The sequence below is a fragment of the Nicrophorus vespilloides genome, unplaced genomic scaffold (assembly GCF_001412225.1).
Source record: "Nicrophorus vespilloides isolate i.1.1-1 unplaced genomic scaffold, Nicve_v1.0, whole genome shotgun sequence".
NCBI classification, from domain to species: Eukaryota; Metazoa; Arthropoda; class Insecta; order Coleoptera; family Silphidae; genus Nicrophorus; species Nicrophorus vespilloides.
This window is the reverse complement of record NW_017097173.1, coordinates 76,801-100,629: the sequence shown is the minus strand read 5'-3', so window position 1 is coordinate 100,629 and position 23,829 is coordinate 76,801. Positions and strand designations below refer to the sequence as shown.

Sequence of the window (23,829 nt, the reverse complement as noted above, 5' to 3'; positions counted from 1 at the left end):
ACCTCGTTTAACGTTACCTGACTCTTTGTTAATAGAGGCATGGCTGTATTTTTAGCATTTATCGAGGCAGTCATACCTACTATACCTATAAAGAATGGTGAATAATAGTGAACTGGATTTACAAATATCCGGGTCTGAGTTTTAGGATACACTCGACCTTGTTCAAGATTAATTGCACTCCGCCAATACCTACCAATTTCTAAATGTTACCATTGTCACGACAATTTAATTGGAAAAGTAAACTGCTTATTAGGATTAACAATTTTTTGTAAATTAGTAATGCGCATAAAGTATTTTAAACTTTCTATACAAAAAAAAAAACAAACGACAACAAAATAAATGAGTTCCGCTCAATGGTTCATAAGTAAATTTTACTTAGCGGTTTCAAAATTGCAAAATAATTCTTACTAACGAGAACAAAATTTATGCTGGAATTGATCTGAGTTTTTGATTTGAGAGAAAGAATTGTGAATTTTGGTGGTTTACAATTGAAAAAAATATTTACTGACGAGAATGAAAGTAATTGTCAAAAAATAAGGATTTTTATGCGTTTTTAATTTGAAAGAAGGAATGATAAATTTTAGTGGATTTTAATTACTAAATTATTTACTAACAAGAATGATAAATTTATTTAAAAGAAACGAGAATTTTAATGGTCTCAGAAGAACGAAATTAATGCAGGAAAATAAAGAATTATTTCAGTTTTTGATTTGGAAGAAAGGAGAATTTTAACAGTTTCAAATTAAAGAAATATTGTTAAAAAAGTAAATAATTGTTTAAGTTTTTGATTTGCAAAAAAGAATGATGAATTTTAGTGTTTCAAAGTTGCAAAAGAAATGAAATGAATGTTGGAAGTGTCAAAAAAAGGAATTATTGGACGAGGTTTATTTATGAATTGGAAGTATGAATGACAAATTGTGTTTAAACGAGTTGCACAGATTAAAAGGTCTGTGCACAATCAACTTTCAACGTCTGACGTGTTCACCCATGAGCATAAATTTAATTGGAAATAAATTATGCTCGAAGACATTTTACCATAACAAAAAAAAACAACATAAAGAAGTGTCGTTTCTTCTCGTTTACATTTACCTAACTATCTAATCCTTATTAACAAAAAAAAAGTCAAACGAAATTACAAATATCTTTGTACAACAATTATAAAACTTACAATTGATCAAATCATAGAGCAATCTGAGCGAGGAACGGAAACTTCTGGGTAAAACAACATATCTGCTCTACGCTTTTAATCATGAATGAAATTGACTTGTTACCGATAAAACACATTTTTATTTGCTTCGCATGAAAATCCATTGTTCGAGCGTAATGTATTCCGATAAATTGCGAAATTCAAGTTACGAATCCGATCTGCCCCGCCCAGCGCAAATGACTCATAAAATTTACACACACACACAAAAAAAAGAAGAAAATATTCAACCGACCCGGTAATTTATTGTTGAATAGGGTTATACAACCGGTATACAAAATCGTATTAAGATTTAATCGAGACCGAAGAAAAGAAAACGCGTTTGATTATCAAAAAGAAAATTACAATGACCTCAAGTGATGATATAACTTAAAGATTGCTGTGAAATTTAATAATCGGAGCAAATTTTATTGTCTTTTGTAGCTATGGAGATTTACAACTGAATTACCATGGAAACGCATAAGAGAACATTCATCTTTTTTAATAAAATATGAATGCAGGAAACTAGATTAATTAATCAATAATGTTCATATTTTTTAATTTCTTTCTAAGAGATTAAGTTGAAATTAATTTTGTTATAACTCACTTTCCTTTGAGCTTTCGCTTTTTTTTCTCTTTCCTTCTGTAATCGACGTTTATCTAAACGCAGTTTGATTGTGCTTGAAGTGTTACAAATCCTATAATAAAAAAATATTAATAAAGAAAGACATAAATATTTGCATTTTTTCTAAAATCTACGTTAAAATAAGCAGATTTAAATTGCGATTAAAAACTTTTATTAAATATATAAGAAAGTTATAATATTTTTGCTTGTTTTTTTTATGAATATATAATTTTATCAAAATAAGAAAATTTAGATTGCACTTAAATGTCATAATAACTCATGTTTATTAAATTTACTTATAAACTTGTTGTTTATGTATTATATTTTTTTTTTGTTGTGGAAATAGAAATTTCGTTAATCCTTTCCATTCTGTGCCATGAATATGTTAGTGAAATTGACGCATTGATGATGTTCTACATAACAATTATTTGGAATATTTTAAATAAATGACTAATCTTTTCAAATCTCTTCAATTATTTCAACAGTGTTAGTTCTTTTCATATTTGAATCTGAATTATAGGCAAATGTATGAAACCACAGCAATGTGTGAATATTCTCTACATTCCCCAAATATCCAACTATCATATGCATCTTTTTAATACATTCTATCTATTATAGTTTTTGAGAAAATAAATGCTTTTTCGAGCGTTAATTTATCATAATTTCATCTTTAAAACTGAATAAAATAGATAAAACTACAGTAATAATTGAACACACGTTTCATTCCCCAAATATCCAAATTTTATATGGATATTTTAGATCCATTCCATCTCTAATAGTTTCTGAGAAAATAACTGATTTTTCGAGCGTTGATTTTTCATAATTTAATATTTAAAAGTGAATTGTAACCAAACGTTGAATTCCCCAATTTTTCAACTTTCATATGCATCTTTTGTGAATTACAACCAAATAGATAAAACTACAGTAATAATTGAACACACGTTCCATTCCCGAAATATCCAACTTTTATATGGATCTTTTGGATCCATTCTATCTATTATAGTTTCTGAGAAAATAACTGCTTTTTAAGCGTTGATTTTTCATAATTTCATATTTAAAAGTGAATTGTAGCCAAACGTTGAATTACCCAATTTTCCAACTTTCATTTGCATCTTTTATGAATTACAACCAAATAGATAAAACTACAGTAATAATTGGACACACGTTCCATTCCCCATATATCTAAATTTTCATATCTAAAAGTGAATTGTAGACAAAGTTGAATTCCTCAATTTTCCAACTTTCATATGCATCTTTAGTGAATTACAACCAAATAGATAAAACCACAGTAATAATTGAACACACGTTCCATTCCCGAAATATCCAACTTTTATATGGATCTTTTGAATCCATTCTATCTATTATAGTTTTTGAGAAAATCACTAAAATGTGAAATCACTGGTTTAAAATGTAATTTGCTTTATACGCATTTTCATTTAAATATAAATTTGTACTAGTTTAATACTAGATACATTTAATTTTAACGTTGTAATTAAATACAACGTACGTATACAAATCGCCCCAAGGAATACTCAAAATGTCTGACCGCAATTGAAAACAAAGTAAGCTTCTGTAGTAGGATTACTGTATTTGATTACATACTCGATTCAAAATAATCGTAAATATGAATTAAACAATAAATTTCTTGTATATACAGCGATAGCATAGTTCGGATTCGATCAGTCCAGATTTACTATTTTTGTATTCATAGTTCTTTGATTATTCCTGTTTCAAATAGTCCGGGATATTATTGGAACTGATTATCCAGGACTATGCAAGGTATTGCTGTAGTATAACAGCAAAAAAAAAATGCACGGATTTGAAAGTTTATTTTTTGTTATAAATCGTTCATAATTGAATTCAATAATTCGCAATATTTTCAATATCGTTTTTATATACAATTTCCATAACACGTAAATTCACTTTCTGGAAATGCGGACTAACCAGGCCGTAATTTTATATAAGAGAGGAAATCTCCATTTACGTACTTTCTTGCGAAGTGTCTGGTTTTAAATATGGAGAAGAAATGGTTACAGATCTTTCGCAGCAATCGTAGCGAGGTGGGGAAGCGAATTTTCGATCCCCACGCTGATGGGGGGACTTTCACGAGAATCGATAAAAAGAATCCATCCATAAGTTCCTTCGATCAGTCCGGTGCATGTGTTGGCTTACAATTTGTTAAATAACAAAAAACAACAAAAACAAAAAAATCTAATACGTTCAACAACAGATTTGAACATTTGTAGTGAAGTGCACAGCTGCAATCGAAATAGTAAATCGATCGAAGAAAAAAATAAACACAGCGAGGTAAATAAAATTTAATTGAGATCATTATAAACTTTAGATGTGAAGAATTTTTTAACTGGTAAATGTGTAGAATTTATATATAAGTCCATTAAAATTAATTAGATTGTACAATACTAATTTCATTCCTGTCAAATCAATGTTATAAAGTGTATAGTATACATGAAATAAATACTAGCAAGTAATTGATACTTAAGGTCTAAGAAAATAGGTATCTCTGCAATAAGTAATAATTATTACGTAGATATTTAAGATTTTCATTCTTTTAACTATTAAAGTGTTGTAGGAAATTACTCAGAAAACAGACAAATAAAATTGGAGAGAACTAATTTTTTTATAAATAGCAACAACGTTTATTTGGTGGAGATTTGAGGTAATATCAAGACTAAAAGTTTAATTTTACAATTCAATATTTTTCTGCAATCTAATGCAGCAATATCTCGAATAGTGCGGGTAAACAATCAATAATAATCCCGGACTATTTGAAACCGTACTAATCGAGAAATTAAATATATGTAAAAATAAACCGTACAAAGAAAAAAAATATATAATTTTGTGTACTATTTTTTTTTTGGATTATATTTTTAAATTTAGTTTCTTTTTGACATTTTCAAACCGTACTATAGCAAATCCGTCCTAATCGAAACCCCACTATTTGAGGTATGCTGTACTATCTTAAAACTCAGAATAATGAGAAAAAATATTAATAATATCCAAATTTTACATTATACAAAATTATACAAATTTTTTTAATAAATTTTGTAATATGAATTTTAAATATGATTGGATTAGTGAATGAAGGAAATAGAAGTGTCTTATATTTGGAATGTGAAGTTTCTTCTATTGTTTCAGCAGTTTCGAAATGAAAATGCATTATCAAATTAGTAAATATAATAAATCGCATTCGATGTTGCAAGCGGTCGTAATTTATGTCTGATTATATAATAATTGCAGAAAATAATGATGATTAGTTGCCGCCGATGAGAACTTTTTATTTCCCTCCTTCATTAGTATTTCCATCGAGACGCCTTTCTTTTTAACATTCGTAAAGAATAAGACCGTAAATTACATTACATTACGAAGGCTCAGACTAATAAGTCATGAATGAATTTACGTGACTCAAATTGCATTTCGCACACGCATTGACTAAGACAATCGAGCAAGAAGAAAAAAATACTAATCAAACTGTAGTGATTTTAACGAAACGATAACAGTTTCACAACGATTTTTCTGCGCACGACTTTAATATTTGTCGAATCGGATCGGATGAACCATTTTTACTGCCATTTCACGTTAATTTGTAATTCATCCAATCTGAGATTATTTGTTTTTTCTTCTCTCTATTGCCGTTTTCTCTGTAATGAAGCAACGAAGCGATCCAAACTATTGCAGGTAAGAGAAAAGTCAAGGTTGAGGAGATGGATTTTCTATTCTGGTCAGATGTTAAGGTCGGACGAGCAATCTTCTTCGTCGAAGGCCGATACGGAGAAATGAAAGAGCAAGTCGTAAAGAAGCAATAACCTACTTGGGCCATCATCCATTTTACACGAATCCTCGTGATCGTCTTTTCGTATACCTGAATGAACGAATCTCTTTCAGTACGTATGCATATAGTTGTAGAGGAGATCCGTATCATATGGCATGCGGGCTTTTCACCATCTCTGCACTTTCATTTCCACCGTATGTCCACTTACCCATTCATTTTTTGGCACACATACAGCCCCGATCCTTCACTCTCCATTTCTTGGTTTCTAAACATTTTTATTTCCTCGTCCAACACTTGCCATTCCTATTTACATTTGCACAACAGAAACGTTTATTTTAACGCGAGAAACAGTAATATACAACATTCCTGTCGACCTAGGTTTAACAGACTATACTTCAAAATAATAAACATTAAGTATCAATTATATTACAATTCTCTATTTTTGTTCCCAATCGACAATTTCTTGCTCAAAGTTATAAAATTTAATATACAAAACTATTAGTATAAAACAAGATCAAATTGCCTTTAAAAAATATTAATTATATCACAATATCTAGTTGACATTTCAATTGACACTACTTGACGTTTCTACTATCAAGTATGTTGCTAATTTAGAACTGGGATGACGAAATGAAATATCTTACCTGTTCCATATTACATAAGATAGACTTTAAAACAAGAGTAAATAAAGTTTTCCTCTTAAATATCTTTAAAAAATATGTATTACTTCATAATATCTACTTGACATGTCAATCGATACAACTTGACGTTTCTGTTGTCAAGTATGATATAAAATTTGCACTGTGATGAGTTATAACGAAAAATAACTACCTGACCTGTCTATATTCGTTATTGCATAAGACATACTTTGAAATATAAAGCTTTTCCAAATTTAAACTATTTAAAAGTACACATACACATACGAAATTACCTTAAGCAGCAGAAGCAAGTCATCCATAACGTAATTGTTATTTTAATAGCACGCTAGATATACCTGAAGAATGTAACAGGGCATTCCGCACACAAAGTGCACGAAATAACGTAATTATTTATTCTCCCAATAAATTAGATTTCCTTAATGTTCTGCAATTTATATATACATATATATTTCCTGATCTCCAGGTCCTATCAACAAAACTAATAGTGATATAACCTCTCGGAAAACGGGATTATATACATTTTTTTTTATCTGCTAAACGTTTCAGCAGTCTGTCAGCAATTAATGGTGTTCCAAATGGGGAACTAAACGATTGATCCAATTCAATACGTAACATCTGTTTTCATCTTTCAAGCAGATCGCAGTCTTGTTTTCCCTTCCAGTAATTCATACGCATTTCCACAATTGCGCAATTTCTGCGATTAGTGTTATAAGGAGAATGCAAGGTTGTTAATTATGACATGGAGCATCTTTGATCTTTTACAAAGTTCTTGACTGTTTTATTTACAATTATTTGAATAATGCAATTAATTAACGAATTTCATTAAAAATGGAAAAAGAAAATATTTGCTTCAGTTTATTTTTCATCTTTTTACCCAATATATTTGTTCGTAGTTGTACAACGAGCTAATTTCTAAGAATTGTTATGTTCTTTGACAGAAGGTGACAACTGTCATTTTGCAATTGAAAAACGCTATTCTTAAAGATGTTAACTGTATTAACTTTCTTGGTTAAACCACTATGCTATTCACGTTTGGTAGAAAATAGTTTCGAATAATTAATAAACACTTTCGGTTCTCTTACAAAACAGAAAGTTTTCTAAAGAGATTTGCTTGTACTAAATAAAAACTGGAAAATTCCATTACGTTATTATCAGATCTGAATATAAAAGTGTTTATATTGAAGTTAGCTTTGTGAAAACAAATTAATTTAATTGGTTTTAGTCAATAAATTGCTATAGTCTATAAATTCCTATAGAAGAAATCGTTAAATGCTTTAGAGATACATATTTTAAACGATAATTTACCCGCATTCGAGTGAAATTTAATTGATAAGTTATAAAATAAAATTTCTAAAATTAAACACTTTAAACTTCACACATCAAGAAGAGACAAAGGATTGTTGAATTTACGTGGGATATTCTTATTGTGTGTGATCTAATACTGCACCCACTGCATATTATGAAAGCAGAAATTAAGGTGACAGATTCATGAAATTGCATAATCTGTCACAATACACAATTGAATTGAAGATCATAGAAATATTTGACAGTATTGGATTTGAACCCGACGAAACCAAGTTCCAATCGACGGTCGATTCAACTGACCAGTTACGTCGAACGCGACGTTACGTATTAGAAAGTAGATAGTCAATTGGCAGGAGCAAAAAAGATTGCACTGCCCGGGAATCGAACCCGAGTCGCAAGAATGGGAATCTTGCATGATACCACTACACCAGCAGTGCTCTTATTTCTCTATTTTTAAATTGCACTTATTAATTTATTATTAACGGTTATTGTAGTTAAATGTTAGATATTAAACTGTTTGTTATATATTAGCAAAACATCTAATGTATTGATTAATAGTAATATTAATATTTAACGGTGACCTAGAGAAGTCCATCAATTATATACGACTTTCACCGAAACCAACTACAGAAGTCAAATGCACACACACAATTACTACATACTTAATCAAACGTTTGAACTTTTGGCATTTGTAAAATTAATGTTACAACAACATCAAGAAAAAAATACTTATAAGGTCCCATGACTAACACATAACCTTTTGCAACAGTAATATAAATATGAAAAGATATACAATCATCTCCAATGTGTGTAAAATGCGTAAACAAATCTCTGTAATAATGCAAATCAGTGAAGATATTAAATTAAATTAAGTTTAATATGTGCATACATTTTTTTTTAAATTATTGCTGAAAGTGAAAACTTAAGCGGAGACAAACTCTTTCTCTTTCGCTCGATTTGTGCTCACTGAAACAGCAGAGCAACGAATTCGACTCGCTTTTCTTTTTTTTTTAATTTAATTCCACCGAAGTGATAAACCTGTAATTCGCTTTTGAGAAATTTGATTCATAAGTGAAAGTCACTGGAACCAATTAAAAAAAAAATAATTATTTACACATACTAAAACAGTCATTATATTATTAATTGGCAGCAAATGTATATTTGTTTACACTTCAACTGGTTTTTCGTTGAGATTCATATTTTAGAAAATAAAAGGAAATTTTAGAAATTTCATTGAACGGTGAAAGTTGATTTGAAAATTTACAATAACCACCAAGCAGAGTTATACAATGTTTTTCTTTAATACTGACATCTGTCCTAGCTGCAAAACGCAAATAACCTATTTTCACTTAGTTGATGTTCTACAAACGTATTGTTATAGAAGAGGTTTATAATATTTATAGTTATATTTTTGAATCATATCTTCTATTTTACTGTTTATACATATTGATGACTTATGTCAAAAAAATGTCAATATTGACATTATCAGAATATCCAGATGCAAACTTAGATTGTGGATATCTGAAGTAATGATAATATTAGTAATGCAAGTTGATTATACGAATGTCTTTATAGTAAAGTTAATCATCACGATAAAATCATTCGGTCCATTTATTAGTTTATGGTATTATTATATACTTCGTTAAATCTCAACTGTTTTAATGATTACATATTCTACGCTTTGTTAACTTTATATTTACATAAAGTAGTACATTAGTAGATTGTGGATAATGATGGATTTTGGGTAATTAAAAAAACAACATTCTTAAAGAATCTATTAAGAAATATTAATGTAATTTAATTATTAAATTTCTATATGAATTGTGCATGAGCGATTACGTGAGCGATCGATTATCGCATTCATTAGTGTAAGTCAAATAAAACAATGAAAAACGAATTTGTAGGAAATGAAGGTGGTTTGGCGCGCAAAGTGTATTACATAAATATACATTATAGTAATATCCTGATCAATTAGAGTTGTAAGAATATTTGTTTAAATGAGTGGAGGTCGTTCGCTGCTTTCTTAAGTCTAAAGCTGCATTGGATACAGAAATGAGGTGTAGCCGGCGATCCACTTTCGTAGAATCATACAATAAAAGAGACACTCAGATGTAGGCAGTGAAAGTGTAATTATTTTCATCTCTTACATAAAACCCGTTCGAATATGCGGAGTTAATGCATGCGCATATTTTGATTTCAGGATGAAGCTTGCTTTGATATGTCTGCAGTGCGTGCTGGTGTGCGTCGTTGCCCTTCCCCAGCACGTCACGCAACTACCGAACTTCACGAAGCTCTCCGCCGAGGAGATCAGACATCTGCAGAATAGAGGCTTTGGCCCAACGTCTCCTTCACCTTTCAGGCCGACCCTGGCTTACGAGGAGGACGAAGACGATCACGAAGATGACATCAGCTTGGCTTCTACCCAGCAACAAAGGCCGGTGTACGCGAACGAAGCGTACCTGCAGAACGTAATCCCCGTCGTTCGGGTGCAGCAACGGCCGCAACCTGTCAGGAAGGTGCAGCAGGAGTATGTGCCGAAGCCAAACTACGAGAAGCAATCGAATTCCAAAGTGAAGGGAAAAGAGGAAGAGGTTGAGGAAGAAGAGGAGGAACCCGACCGTTTGACCGTACTTTTAGCTCAATCCAAATTCGATTGCGTTGGAAAGAAAACTGGATACTACGCCGACGAAAACCTGGGCTGCGAAGTTTTCCATTACTGTCAAGAAAATGCGAAGCACTCCTGGATCTGCCCAGAAGGGTTTACATTCCATCAAGTACTGAAACCCAAAAAATCATAACAAAGTCAATCTAATAATGTTACGTTTTCAGGTCCATCTGATTTGCATGCCACCGAGCGGCGACAACATCTGCGAAAAGTCTTCCCAATTCCACTTCGTCAACGACTATCTCTACAAACCTCTGAACCTTGAAGAGCATCAATCGAAGCCGAACGTTTCCTTGAAATACTCCGACAGGTACTACCCTGAACAATACACCGGTTACAACCAATACGAAGAAGACAACGAAGACGGACATCAATACCATCATCAACAAAAGAAACCTGTAAGTCCCAACGCGACAATCATTCGCTAACACGCATATACTAATTTAACAATTTCAGATCCGCGTTGGATTGCAACAGCAGCAACAACCTCCTAAACAGAGTACCGTCAAATATGCCCAGCAGGACGCGTACAACGATGGTCAACAGGTTTTCAGGTCTCCCGAGGAGGTGAACATTTCGCTCCAGCAAAGAAGGCCACAGTACGTGACGCAAAGATACCGTCAGGAGTACGATTTCGCATAAGAGGCCAGACATTCGAAAAAAAAAAAACGAAATTATTATTTAATTATTGTTTGTACATTATAAAATAATTTATATTCTTATATTTACTTTTAAATAAATATGTAATAAGAAATGTTGTGCCAATAACATTTTTTCTTAATTTTTAAGACTATCGCTGAATGTCACCAAAAAAATTAAGTTACGTCCAGTGTCAATTTATAACATTTTTAAATAAAAGATATACTGTTTGTTGAATTTATTGTAATTCATTAAACCTGAATTGTATTCATCCGTTATCCTATTATACCCTTAAATTAACTTTAGCAATTATATAAAACTATAACATATAACTTAACATTAATTAAATACTTGTAATTATCCTTTGTTTTATATAGAGCAGCGTTTCTCAACCTATGACAGCTTTTACCATGTATCGAAGCGAGGAATAGGAGTAAAACTCTTAGCAGTGTTATAAAAAAAAATCACAAATTTTATTTTTTTAAGTAATTAGGACAGAACACATTAAACTTAAATACAGCAGATTAAATAATTCGCAACAAAGTTTTGTTCAATTATTTATATTTATAAAATTTCCTCTTATATATTTAAATTAAATGTTAGTCAATTTAAATGTTATTCACTATTTTTAATTGGCCACAATTTAAGCGAAAGATCTCAGCTTTTCGGTGCTTATCATACCTCCACTGCATTAGATCCTGTATATAAAAATTTGTAATACGCGCTTCGTGTTTTCCAACTGGAATCAGTATTGCCAACATTAGGCTTACATTATAATAGGCTGGGGTAGCGTCAGCAAAACTCTTTTCACATCTATGCTTAATTTGGTTGAGATCGTCAGTATTTTTGATAGGAGGTGAAAGAAATCTACAGACATCATGTGAACTAGGTAAATATCAATATTTTAATTAATAACTTCCAAAAGAAAACACATCAATGTATTATTAAAATAAATTATTTCTAAGTAGTTTATTAAGTAACTATTGCTATAATTATTATTAACGTAAATTTCTATGATGATTTATTTGTCAGGCTCCCTCATCTGAGGTTACCCAATAAAAACCATGCTGTGAACACTGACATGCTGATAATTCTTTACTCTTAACAAATTTTATTTATTGTGTGTATTGTGAAATTTAACTAAAACAGATATATTTTTTCTTTGCAGAATCTAAAATAAGCATTCTTATGCTTAAAATTGGATTACAATCATTGCATCAAAGATGTGCTTGAATCTGGCGAATTTACGTTCAGAGCACATGGTCTGAGGAGGATGGAAAGAAGAAAAGTTTTGGAAAGATAATTCAACTCTACTGGATTATAGAAATTATATATGATATATGAGGTGTGTGTTAATAAAATTCTAATATAAATTTTTGTTTTAAGTTGATTAACAAATGATGATTTTACTGTCAGGCTCCCTCATCTGAGGTTACCCAATATACACCTTGCTGAGAACACTGACATCCTGATTATTCATATTTGTTATATCTTTTAAGCACAGTTGGAATTATTACTTATGTATTTTTTTATTTGTTTTATAGGTTCCATAGGCTTCATTCAAATTGTGGACAATTCAGTACAAGAATTATAAAGTTATTAAAAGAATAAAATAAAGATTTTTTTAAATTTAACATAAATATTTTCTATTTTTGCCACACATACATTACTCACTCCTAAAACAAGGCTTATATCCAATGTCCCAATCAGTCCCAATATAACAATAAACCAAGAACATTTTATAACAGATTTATATGTTGTATGCAAATACTATTCTTTAAATTTCGGAGTTGGATAATAATAATGACTTGCATTATGTAAATACTTGAACGATGCTATTATAAAGTATGTTAAGATGGCGCCATAGTATGGTCATTGAGGGTAGCCTAGCTGATTAATCCCCTACAAATAACTCAAACTGCCGCACTAAATTTGGGTCTGTCAAAATCAATTTTCTTATTTTTTTTGGCTTAAAGTTATAGAGTTATAGCCCCGACTCGTAAATGCTGCAGTGGTGAGAAACGAACAGCAATTGTCGACGTACATAGACACTTTCGATAAGTGTTGACTCGATTTCTCGCCGGACTTTAAATGCATCTGAGCTGTGTTTAGGTTAAGATTTACAATTCGAAATGTCTTATAAGGGGGCACATGTGCAGGACAGTTGCGTGTTGGAGAGGCGACTGCGACCCATCTACGGTAAGACAAATGGTGCAAACATCTTACTGATTGCTTTTGAATTAATAGTTTTATATAGAAACATATGATATGAAGAGTTAGTAATGAAACTAGGTTAACTTATAGAGTAGCGTCTTTTTCTTATAGATAGTTACTGCACTGTCTTTCAATAAAAATATTAAATGCTTACGATTATTGCAGATTGGTTGGATGCAGGAAACTACAAAAAAGCCATTCAAGAATGTGATAAAGTTCTAAAGAAGAGTCCTAACTTGGACAGGGCATTAGCATTAAAAGCTTTGTCATTACTTCGGTCAGGCAAGGAGTCCTCTTGCATAACTATATTGGATTCATTAACTGAGAAGCAACTTGCTGATGATGCAATTCTGCAAGTAATGACCATGTGTTATAGGGAGTTGCAGCAGCGTAAGTCAATGTGCTAACAAAAATAAAATATGTAATAATGCTGTTCATTTTAGTTGAAAAAGTCAGCCAGCTGTATGAGGTAGCACTGAAAGTGGACCCAACCAATGAAGAACTTCATACACATCTATTTATGTCTTATGTTAGGTCTTCTGATTTCAAGCAGCAGCAGAAAGCTGCCATGGCTTTGTATAAACTGGTCCCTAAGAATCCTTATTACTGCTGGGCTGTGATGAGTGCATTACTCCAAGGTAAATTTATTTAAGTGGTCTCTGGAAAAATTGTTCATTGATTTTTTTTAGCTATCAGAGGTGAAGGTGTGGACCACCCAAAAAAGAAATCACTTCTGTTATCACTGGCTGAGAGAATGATAGATAAATTAATACAGGAAAACAAATTGGAAGCAGAACAGGAGGTACAGTTGTACATTATGGTGCTGGAGGCGCAAGAAAAGTATGATAAAGTTTTGGAAGTGCTGGACAGCAACTTTGGGACGAAATTGTCTGGAGATTTGCCGCAGCTTCGTCTGGTGTACTTAAAGCATTTAAACCGCTGGCCGGATATTAACGTTTTATGTAAGAAAATATTATCGGAAAGGTAAAGAGAGGAATAGTAATAGTGTAACTGGAAATGTAAATGTTGTTTGTTGTAGCGTGGATCGATGGCAGATTTGGTTGAGCTATCTGAAATCCGTTTTCGAATTATACATATCAAACAACCATTCGAATAATCATCAGCAAGATCTCGCCGACGTGCCCGACCTGGACGTTGTAGATGATACGCCAGAGAAAGCGCACGAGTTTATTTGTAAATTGGTTGAGAACGGATCCGATAACGGATTTCTGATGCGCGGTCCCTATCTAGCAAGATTCGAACTTTGCAAGCAAATGAGGGAGCTGAACAAGGGGGACGAGTCGGCCGAATGTCTCCTGGGAGACCCCATGGAATTGTTCATTGAATATTTTCGTAAATTCGGACACAAACCTTGTTGCGTGTCGGATTTACGTGAATATCTTGAGCTGTTGGATGGCGAGCGAAGGCTAGAGATGGCGGGAAAACTGATCAGAGAAGTGGGGATTACTTCGACGAACATACCACAAACAGTATATATAATACAATGAAATATTAAGAAAAAAAAAAAACTCTAACGTATTACTTTTTTTTAGGAACAACAAATGCAAAGACATATCTGCGCCTTACAATTGTCGAGACTGTGCGGTTCACATGCGAATTTATCCGCGGAACTCATAAAAGCTTTAGTTACAGCACTTTCGTACCATTATTTGCACGGCCATCAGGAGTATGGAGCGAAATTGCTGAGTACGGATCAAGCACCAGCCGATGCGTACACACTGCTAGGGGCCCATTTTCTCTACGATTTGCATCGTATGACAGGAACCTCGCAACCTTTGCTTCTGGCCATAGTTCTCCTTAAGTATACTTTAAAAAATAGTCCCTGCAACTTTCATCTAAAACTACTTTTACTTCGTCTATATCATATATTGGGTAATTATAATTCAATTTTATCAATTCTGTTTAATGAAGACCTATTATTTTTTCACTAGGTAGTGGCTTAAATGCGCAAACGATCTACGATAGCTTGGACATCAAGCATCTGCAATTCGATTCCATGGGGTACGCGCATTGCTCAATGTTATCGTCTTCCGGTAATTTCGGATTGGCATCCACACTGTTCGATACTACAGTCAAGTTTTTCATTACCAATTACAAAGATGTAAGATTGTTGTTACGCAATTATTATTTTTTTAATTTAATTGGTTATATTTTTCAGAGTTCGGATCATTTGACGTTTTCGTATAAGTATGGTTCGTTTTCGAAATTATCCGAATTCATGAACTTCCAAGAGCGCCTAGGCTGCAGTTTCCATTATGCGAATACGCTAGTAGAAAAGCATTTCGTTTCGTTTGTTCACTGCAATACCATTGAGCAGGTCTGGGCTTTGGACATATTGAATAACAGCAAATATATGAGTGAGACAATCAACTGGGATAAATTAATGTAAGCATTTTCAATTAGCATATTTATGTAAAAAAACTAATATTATTTGTATTTTGCAGAATTAATCATAATTATAATGTTTATGTGAGTTGGGACCCTGAGCGCATTAATGGACCTATAGAAGAATGGAAGGAGACTAAAGACCACAACGAACGCGATTCCAAACTATTGTACATTAAGTGCACTCTATTGGACTGCATGCAGTCGGCACTCTCAATCTTTAAGGCACCTGAACATAGGCGTATCGATCAGCTAAAAGCTAAAGTTGTGGCTTGGAAAGAAACGATCAAAGGAAATGGTGTCGTCGAGGATAGCGAACATGTACGAATATATATATTTCCATACTTTCAGGAATACATTAATATTGTTTCAGAAATTACTATGTATGCGTTTATTATCGAAACTCGGATCGTATATGCGTGCTCCCTACTTGCAAGTTTTAGGTGCAATGTTCGACGTTGTCGAGGCCGTATACATAGACGACATGGAACAGTGTACCCAGGTAATTGCCATCACGAAAGAAGCCGTGAAAGCGATGACCAGCGATATTTGCGAGGCTCTAACCGGAGAGAGTAAATCACCCGATGTATACATCACTAGGAAAGTCAACCTAGAGCATCTCAGCTATGTCATTGAAGTATGTTTAATACTCGACTACGTTTAGTGCATATCTGTAATTACATTTGTTTGCAGATACTTTCCAATGTTAGTTTACTGTGTTTGGTATGTTGGGAAATTATAAAGAACTCTCAATGTGGCGCCAGTAAAAAGGCTAAAAAGAAGGTAGACAATTCCACCCGCGAATCGATCACGAATCTAGTCATGTGTGTGAAGGAAGAGATCACGAAATTGGACGAAGTTTTGAAGCCGCACACGAACGAATTAACTCCGTTGATCGTATCAAAAATGGGTAGTACAATTTTCGACGACCTCAACGAGCAGTTAACGGCAATGAATTTGTCCGAAGAGGAGGGAAGTGTTGCAGACATATTGACAAAAGCGTACGCTGTCACTATAAAGGAATTACGCACTGTGCTTAAAACTAAATCCAAATTTCTTAGTTGTATTAGCTAGTGAATAATCAAAATGAAACAAATTGAATCAAATAATACAAATGTATCATTGTCTTTTTATGTTCTCAATGATTGTTATAATTCTAATGTTGCGTTTTTATTATAATATAAAAATAATTACAAAAAAAAAGTAATTAAACTGAATTGGTACATAACAAGTGATGGTTCATAACACACTGCCATGTCATATGAATTCAATAAATTAATTATCATTTTAAAGAAAAAGTGGATATTGACTTACAGCATTATTACTTTTTCTGATGGTGCTATTTCCAACGAAATTATATTTCAATAAAATTAATTAAATCAGTATTATTTAAGCATCAGGCACAGTTTTTTCTTTGTAGTGAATAACGCCTTTAGATATTAAATCTGGTATTTCAACAGCTAACCATGGACCCAGCTAAAATGAAAACAACATAATTAAGCATAATTCAAGAAGTTGAATATATATTAAGATTATACCCCCAAAGCCATTGCATGACCAATTCCAAATTTGGGAACATTTCTAGCCCATAATGGTTTGAAGTGATCACTCAAACAGATTTTGCCTCCCCTGTACATTTTTGCAGTTTTGCCATCAAGTTCAGGTAATGCAATTTCAGGTGCTGTGGATGGATATGTGATGGGAATCTGCAGCATCAATAATCAGTTAATATGAATTATATAATATTATGAAAGTAGTTACCTCAAATTCAACATCAAACTCATACTTCAATAATTCATGAATGTACCAGCATTTTCCAAACCATTTGGTACCTTCCTTATTTGATTCCAACCTGAACCAATCATTATCAGAACCCTTGTTATTTGATACATACTGAATAAACAAAAACAACACTTAAGTTAACATATGTTATGTTTTATTAGGTTAATATTACAAACCTTGATCAAAGAAGTATATTCTTCTTTTAGTCTTTGGACCCACAGTTCCTTATCCCTGGGACCTGCCTTTGTTTGAAGCAGTGGAATGCTGCTTAAAGTCTTTCTTGTTCCCTCATCTACCATGATGAAAGATATCAAGTTTTCGAACTTGACATAAATTGATTTGAACTAGAAAATTAAGTTATTTGAATTAGTTGACGTGGTTAAGTACTGTCAAATTATACATGAAGTTGGTGCATATTTTATAGTCAATTTCAGTATATAGTTTATTAAAGTATCGGAAACCTGTAAAGAGCAATCAAAATCATTATTATATAATTCGAACATAGTTCATGTTTTCTAAGAATCAAATTACATGCTTAAAATGAAATATAAGTGAAATATGTTTGGTAATTTTCAGTTTGTAAATATTTCCAGTTGGCAGTACTGTTGATTTTTAGGGTATTTTATGCGTTAAACGTCAATTCTTAGAGTCCTTAAAGTAAATCTCAAAGTGATTTGCTCTGTATATACAAGAAATAGTTCTGTTTTTATTTCATATCTTAGTATAATGTGCTGGAATCCAAAAAAATCAAATGGCTAACACATTTTTTGGTTTCGATACTCTCAACGATGTAAGATTTTTAATTTACCTTCCCGCCAATCAAGCCTTGAATTTAATAATTTTTACCATTTTTATATACCTTACTTTTACAATTGTGCAATTTTCTTTGCTGCTCCATAATTTTGTATAATTGCATTATTTATTTCACATTGCTTAAGAAACAATTGATTTTTTTAACAATAATAATTGTGAATTCTTTAAATAGATATTTTTAGGTTATGTATTACTTAAATCAATTTCTTTTTAGCATGAGATCACTTATATCGGAGGAGAAGATGTTGTAGATGGCAGAGATGGTGAAGAATCTGAGTATGATGCTCTTAATGATGAGACGTTTGGTGGGCTGGGAGATTCCGCTGTTGTAGATGATTGGGAACAGCAACATGAACAGTTTGCTGAGATTGCCGAGAACAATAAACATATTGATCATTTAGGTGAGTTTTATAGTTTATCTCATAATTTTTCTATATTAAATATGTTTATTATTATTTTTTTTGTAGAAAATTGCATCAGCCAATTGGTGTGTGATGATTCTGATGAATCCATTTCTTCAGATGGTGATATCTTCAACTCTAATAACTTATTGCTAAGTTTAAAGCAATCATTGAGTAAAGAATTGGTAATTTATTTGTTTAATTTAGTATGTAAATCAATGTAATTCAATTGTTTTTCTAGAATTTATATGATAATAATGGTCCCAAAAATGAGAAGTCTGTGTGGAAACATGAACAATCTGGTCCTCCACCTGCCCAGCCTGGAACTAACAGTCAGGTACCTAGCAAAATTTGTACGGTGGAAGAGCTGGAAAGAGGGCTGATGCAACAGAAACCAATGCAGTTTCCTCCAAAATATTCTGGTCCAATGTGGCCTGTACAACCGCCTGTACAACCACCTCAACATTATCCACCAGGCTTATACCCAATAGGAAAACAGCTTCCACCGGGATTCGGTTTAATGATTCGACCGAATATGCCGCCTCAACCTGCAAATATACCACCGGGATTTAGGATGCCTATGCCAGCGCAGAATATGATGCTACGCAGCAACTATCTAGGGCAGTATCTAACGCATGCTCCGCCACCAGGAAAAATGATGCTCTACAACATGAATTATCCATCTGGAATGCCGAGGAACAACAATAATATTCAGCCTCCGCCGCCAATGTTGAGGCACCAACAGCCGTCGTCGCCTCACCTGCAACAACAGCAACATCAACGATTACAACATCTGCATACGACGTTGTCACGATCATTTGACAATATTTTGAACGACAATTCCACTATGCAGAAATTTATAGAAATGAGCAGAATCCCTGTAAAAGATGAATATGATGGTCTTATGACTAACAGAGAGAAGCAGTGGTTGTTAAACATTCAGCAGATACAACTGAATACAGGCACTCCATACTTTGATGATTATTACTACACTGTGAGTGTTATATCAGTTAAACGTTGAGTAGTGCCAACTAATGCGTCTATTCTTTTTAGGTTTTTAAAGAGCGAAAAGCCAAAAATAACAAAGATAACCATCGTAACGCCGACAGACGTTTCCAGAGACATAATCATAGGAATAACCAACAGGATAGGCAGGACAATGCGTTAACTTCACGCGTGTATACACCTCTGCAATTCGAAAATTCGTTGGGAAAGTTACAAGTAATCAAATACACCATGGTACATTGAGTTGGCCGTATCAAATAACGATTATTTTATGTTTACAGTGTGGATCAGTTACAGCTCCAAGAAAGATAATTGATATGGACGTAGTGACACTGGAAAAAGACTCTGAAAGTACTCCAACAAGAGATACGCGCAAAACAAAACAATTATTGCTCGAGCTGGAAGGGTTATATAATATGTTGCTGAAAGCAGAGGATTTATTGAATCCAGTTGCCATTTACAATACTGATAAGCTAGTTCAGCAGAAGCAAAAACAGAGACTGAGAGAATTAGATACTGCGAGTACTCCTGAACAGAAGCAAGAGATCTTAAAACTGCTGCAAGAGGAGAGCACCAGTAATCCTGAAAAACCCTCCGACTATATATCGAAGATAATGACCGCGTTCCTGCAGGATGACAAAGTTGCTAGTTATTTAAATATTAGAAAGGGGAAAGTATGTGATGCCACTATTCAATTTCATCGTTTGCCTTGTTCTACTGTTGCATTGTCCTATGTTTAGATGCTTCTATTGAGAGTCTTGCCACAGATACTTTCGGACAATCGTTCCAGAACTGAGTTGGAACTGTGGACGAAGATCCTCACTAGTTTACCAATAGTGGGGAGAAGGGATACCGCCGGTGATAACATTCTCCCAAGTTTTCATCCCTACTTCAAACGGTACGTGCAATTAAAATTTAAGATTTTATAACTTTGATTATACAAAGACAGATTTGCATGCATTTTTATAGTTTTTTTTCTCTATATTTTGATGAATCATTATAATTTCATTTTTAATGTATCCATTTTATGAGTATTGGTACCTTTCATTGTAGACTAAGTTATTGAAAGATATTCTTGAAGGTCAAGAGGTTGTAAGACATGTTTTTATTAATTGTTGTGAAATATGTCAATATTTAATTTTAATTAGTTTAGACGCAGCATTCACCAATTCCAATTGATTGAAATTACTTTTTTAACACATTTAAATTTTCTTTTAGCTATATACAAGCATGCCAGATAGCCGATATTTTGGAGCTCGTCTCTGGATTGGTGGAAGTGGTTCGCCAGGAGAACAGCAGAAGCACACCTTTGAGCCATCAGGCAAAATCACCACTGTATTTTATCACTGCGAACAAGGTGAGTGTTAATATTAGCTAATTTACCATCAAACAGGTAAACTTTAATCGATCTAATTTTTCAGTTCGGTGTTTCCGCTCTGGTAACGATGTTCATACGTGCTGAATATCTAATCTATGCAAACGAGGTCTCCGACAAACAAAAGACCGAGTGGATTAATTTCGTCGTGAACTGGGCAGACCTTATCGTATCTGGCCGAGGAAACATCGCCAGGCCAATCGAGTTGATCCCTCGCAAAGCGTACGAGCGCCATACGACAAGAATAACGACGTTAACCGACGAGAAGAAAATGCTTTTGGAGAAACATTACGTTGAATTGGTTTGAAGCTTAGCAGAGAAGCAACAACACCACAGATATTACACATTGAACAACACAAAAAGAAGCAGAAACATATTTTTCTTCAATACTTTCGTTTGTTCTTTTTTTCGGAACTGTGGTGCTTATTACCCCTTTCGCATATTTAGATTTTACGAGTCTAATTCTTATTATTTTCATATATTTTTATTATTAACTATATATTTATATCTATTAATTTTCTTAGGAACAATTGGTTCACGTTTTTACTATATTTCTTTTTTTTTTTAACTTGACCGAAACTAAGTTCATCTATTTGACTGTACAATAATATGTCTATCAATAACGGTGTTTTTACTTGAAATCGCCGAACTGAGGCATGGCTAAAATATGTTACAAGAAAAGCATCGCCCAGTTCACCAATTACGTTGTTTTTATGTCTCTTTATTATGACTTATATATATTTTTAAAATTAATTACAAACAATTGCGATATTAATAAATGTTCCATCGTTTATTGCTTTATATTATTTAATAATTTTTTATATATATATTTCGAATCATTTGTATATTGTTATTTTTGTTTTCGCGTTTGTACAACAGACAATATTGTATTAAACTGAGAAAAAAGCAAAAAATGAAACAAACAACATTCGAGAGGAACAAAGAGAATTAGATTTATGTATTTTATCAAGTCCGTTTTTATTATGTTTCGAAGAGATAGAAAGAAGGTGAAGTTGTGCGGAGATGCTTCGCGTTTTATTGAAAAAAAAAAGAGGAAAGGTTTTAAAGATGACTACAGAAAATATATGAAATAAATAAATATTTTGCAGTTGATTTATTGCGTTCTGGACATGGCGTTCGTATTGTTTTCGATGAAGTCCACTACACTCGAAACGGATGTGTAGATCCCCGGATAGTTCACGTCCGCGCAGCTGAATGCCCACGAAACCAATCCAATTAGCAGACCGTTTGCAACCATCGGTCCTCCCGAATCACCCTGAAACACTCGTTCGATAATACGAAGTCTTCCAAGTTTTTAACAATATGACGCTTACGCTGCACGCATCTTCTGGTTTTCTGCTTCCAGCGCAGATCATGCTATTCGTGATCGAATTGGGAGGATACAAAGCTTTGCATTTCGCGAAACTAACAACATCCACGTAAACTCCTTTCAGCGTGGGAGAAACACTGTAAGGATCGTTAAGCTTCGTCGATCCCCAACCTGTAACCACTGCGGTCGTCCCTATACGCACCTTTGAATCCTCGTCGGGTAGAGCAATCATCCTCACCGTCCAATCGAACAGCAGAGATTCTCTGTAAATTGGTTTATCATTGCAAATAACAGTTTATAAATTGCGTCAGTTACTTGAAAAATAACAGACAAATATCTTTATCCGCTGTTCTCCTATTGTATTCCGGATGGATTATGATCTTGGACGTGTTGTAGAGACGACCACCGCTATCTTTATAAGTGCTACCTACTCTTACACTGTACGTTTCTTTCGGATACCGAATACCTAAAACAATCATGATTTTTTTTCTATTTGATTGTGTATGATATAGTAGTACAATGTGCTCCACTCGTAACCATCGTCGGTGTAACTATCGCACCGCCACAAATGTGCTCATCATCGAATTGCAAGGATACAGTGTATCCATAATTATCGATCACCGCCTGAAATCCTCCTATAATTCTTGTTTTTGAGTACATTCCATCTGAAAATGTAACATTAAATCTAAAACTTCTATAATACATATTTTTGTGAAAAAGTAAGCAGTGATTTCCTTTAATAATATATTAATACAATTTCGACACGTTTCGAGTTTACAATGTCATTAGTTACTAACGGTTAAATTTTAACTTTTTTACTTAATTCAAATTTATTAAGTCAACTGGTTTCTAGTTGTAGATACTTTAATTTAACAAATACTTCATTTTGTTATGGTTAAAAGTGATTATGCTGAAAATGTGTACATACATATTCTATTTTGATAGAACAGAAATAAATGCTATTTACTAGTACACTGTAAAAAATAATTAGGAAATAAGTGTATACTATACCTATGCAGAAAATAACAAGTAGGAATGTTTTCGAAAACATCGTGCCTGTAACGAGTTTTCAAATAAACTGGCTGCAAAGAAAAAATGGCAAGACGTTTAAAGTAGAAAACGAAAAATGGGAAAGTCGTCGATAAAAATGCAGGTGATAAGACACGAATGTGTACACAAGGCCGCATTAGGAGGGAAGAAAATTGCACGGCAAGGACAATGACATCGGCGTGAAACAGGAAATAGACATTTAAAAAAAAAGAGTAGTAATTAAGATTTCCTCCATTTTATTATTATAATCATTAATACTGTATTCGTATTTTGTTTTTACAGCGCCACAATATATTTTATTTCATATATATTTTCTCCATTATTACTATCATTATTCTTAATATCATTAAATATAGTAGTATAAAAATTATTCTTTTCTTCTCCATCATCATTCATTCATTCAATCACGGGACGCATCGTCCGCATCCCATACCCCTCATTATTTTTTTTTTAAATTATTATTTCCTCAATCGTTTAAAATAAAAATAAACAAAATAATAGACAAACATTCTTGTATTGTGTATTGATCTGTGAATGGCTAAGTAGCTCAAAGAAATGAAAATCGACCGTTATATAGGTATATTTTT

General features: G+C 32.9%; 5 protein-coding genes, 1 long non-coding RNA gene and 1 other non-coding gene across 7 annotated transcripts; 4 read left to right on the top strand and 3 right to left on the bottom strand.

Annotated features, from left to right (window-relative positions):
* Positions 1-3,944: 3,944 nt before the first annotated feature.
* LOC108559250 lies at positions 3,945-10,903 on the top strand. The gene is made up of 4 exons (XM_017916460.1): positions 3,945-4,115; positions 9,763-10,336; positions 10,392-10,625; positions 10,684-10,903. The coding sequence occupies exons 2-4, from the start codon at positions 9,764-9,766 to the stop codon at positions 10,867-10,869; spliced, it is 993 nt and encodes a 330-aa protein (XP_017771949.1). The 5' UTR covers positions 3,945-4,115; position 9,763; the 3' UTR covers positions 10,870-10,903.
* Trnag-ccc lies at positions 7,929-7,999 on the bottom strand. Its single transcript has one exon. It is a non-coding gene; the product is annotated as a tRNA-Gly (tRNA).
* A 701-nt stretch (positions 10,904-11,604) lies between the features above and the next one.
* On the top strand, positions 11,605-12,480 carry LOC108559253. The gene is made up of 3 exons (XR_001890933.1): positions 11,605-11,755; positions 12,035-12,211; positions 12,411-12,480. It is a non-coding gene; the product is annotated as an uncharacterized LOC108559253 (long non-coding RNA).
* Positions 12,481-12,762: 282 nt separating this feature from the next.
* LOC108559256 (phagocyte signaling-impaired protein) lies at positions 12,763-16,571 on the top strand. The gene is made up of 11 exons (XM_017916469.1): positions 12,763-13,065; positions 13,246-13,470; positions 13,524-13,718; positions 13,770-14,064; positions 14,120-14,570; positions 14,634-14,973; positions 15,033-15,202; positions 15,260-15,486; positions 15,546-15,807; positions 15,860-16,123; positions 16,180-16,571. The coding sequence occupies exons 1-11, from the start codon at positions 12,999-13,001 to the stop codon at positions 16,558-16,560; spliced, it is 2,877 nt and encodes a 958-aa protein (XP_017771958.1). The 5' UTR covers positions 12,763-12,998; the 3' UTR covers positions 16,561-16,571.
* A 66-nt stretch (positions 16,572-16,637) lies between these two features.
* Positions 16,638-17,637, bottom strand: LOC108559259 (ubiquitin-fold modifier-conjugating enzyme 1). Its single transcript, XM_017916471.1, has 4 exons — positions 17,445-17,637; positions 17,248-17,379; positions 17,025-17,192; positions 16,638-16,962 (listed from the first exon to the last, which is right to left on the bottom strand). The coding sequence occupies exons 1-4, from the start codon at positions 17,565-17,567 to the stop codon at positions 16,876-16,878; spliced, it is 510 nt and encodes a 169-aa protein (XP_017771960.1). The 5' UTR covers positions 17,568-17,637; the 3' UTR covers positions 16,638-16,875.
* A 263-nt stretch (positions 17,638-17,900) lies between these two features.
* Positions 17,901-21,328, top strand: LOC108559258 (protein PAT1 homolog 1). Its single transcript, XM_017916470.1, has 9 exons — positions 17,901-18,058; positions 18,296-18,482; positions 18,549-18,667; positions 18,724-19,476; positions 19,536-19,703; positions 19,769-20,161; positions 20,228-20,385; positions 20,706-20,844; positions 20,909-21,328. The coding sequence occupies exons 1-9, from the start codon at positions 18,020-18,022 to the stop codon at positions 21,167-21,169; spliced, it is 2,217 nt and encodes a 738-aa protein (XP_017771959.1). The 5' UTR covers positions 17,901-18,019; the 3' UTR covers positions 21,170-21,328.
* A 387-nt stretch (positions 21,329-21,715) lies between these two features.
* LOC108559255 (trypsin-7-like) lies at positions 21,716-23,459 on the bottom strand. Its single transcript, XM_017916468.1, has 5 exons — positions 23,204-23,459; positions 22,711-22,857; positions 22,508-22,658; positions 22,197-22,455; positions 21,716-22,138 (listed from the first exon to the last, which is right to left on the bottom strand). Exons 1-5 carry the CDS (start codon positions 23,241-23,243, stop codon positions 21,977-21,979), a joined length of 759 nt encoding a protein of 252 aa, XP_017771957.1. The 5' UTR covers positions 23,244-23,459; the 3' UTR covers positions 21,716-21,976.
* Between the last annotated feature and the right edge of the window lie 370 nt (positions 23,460-23,829).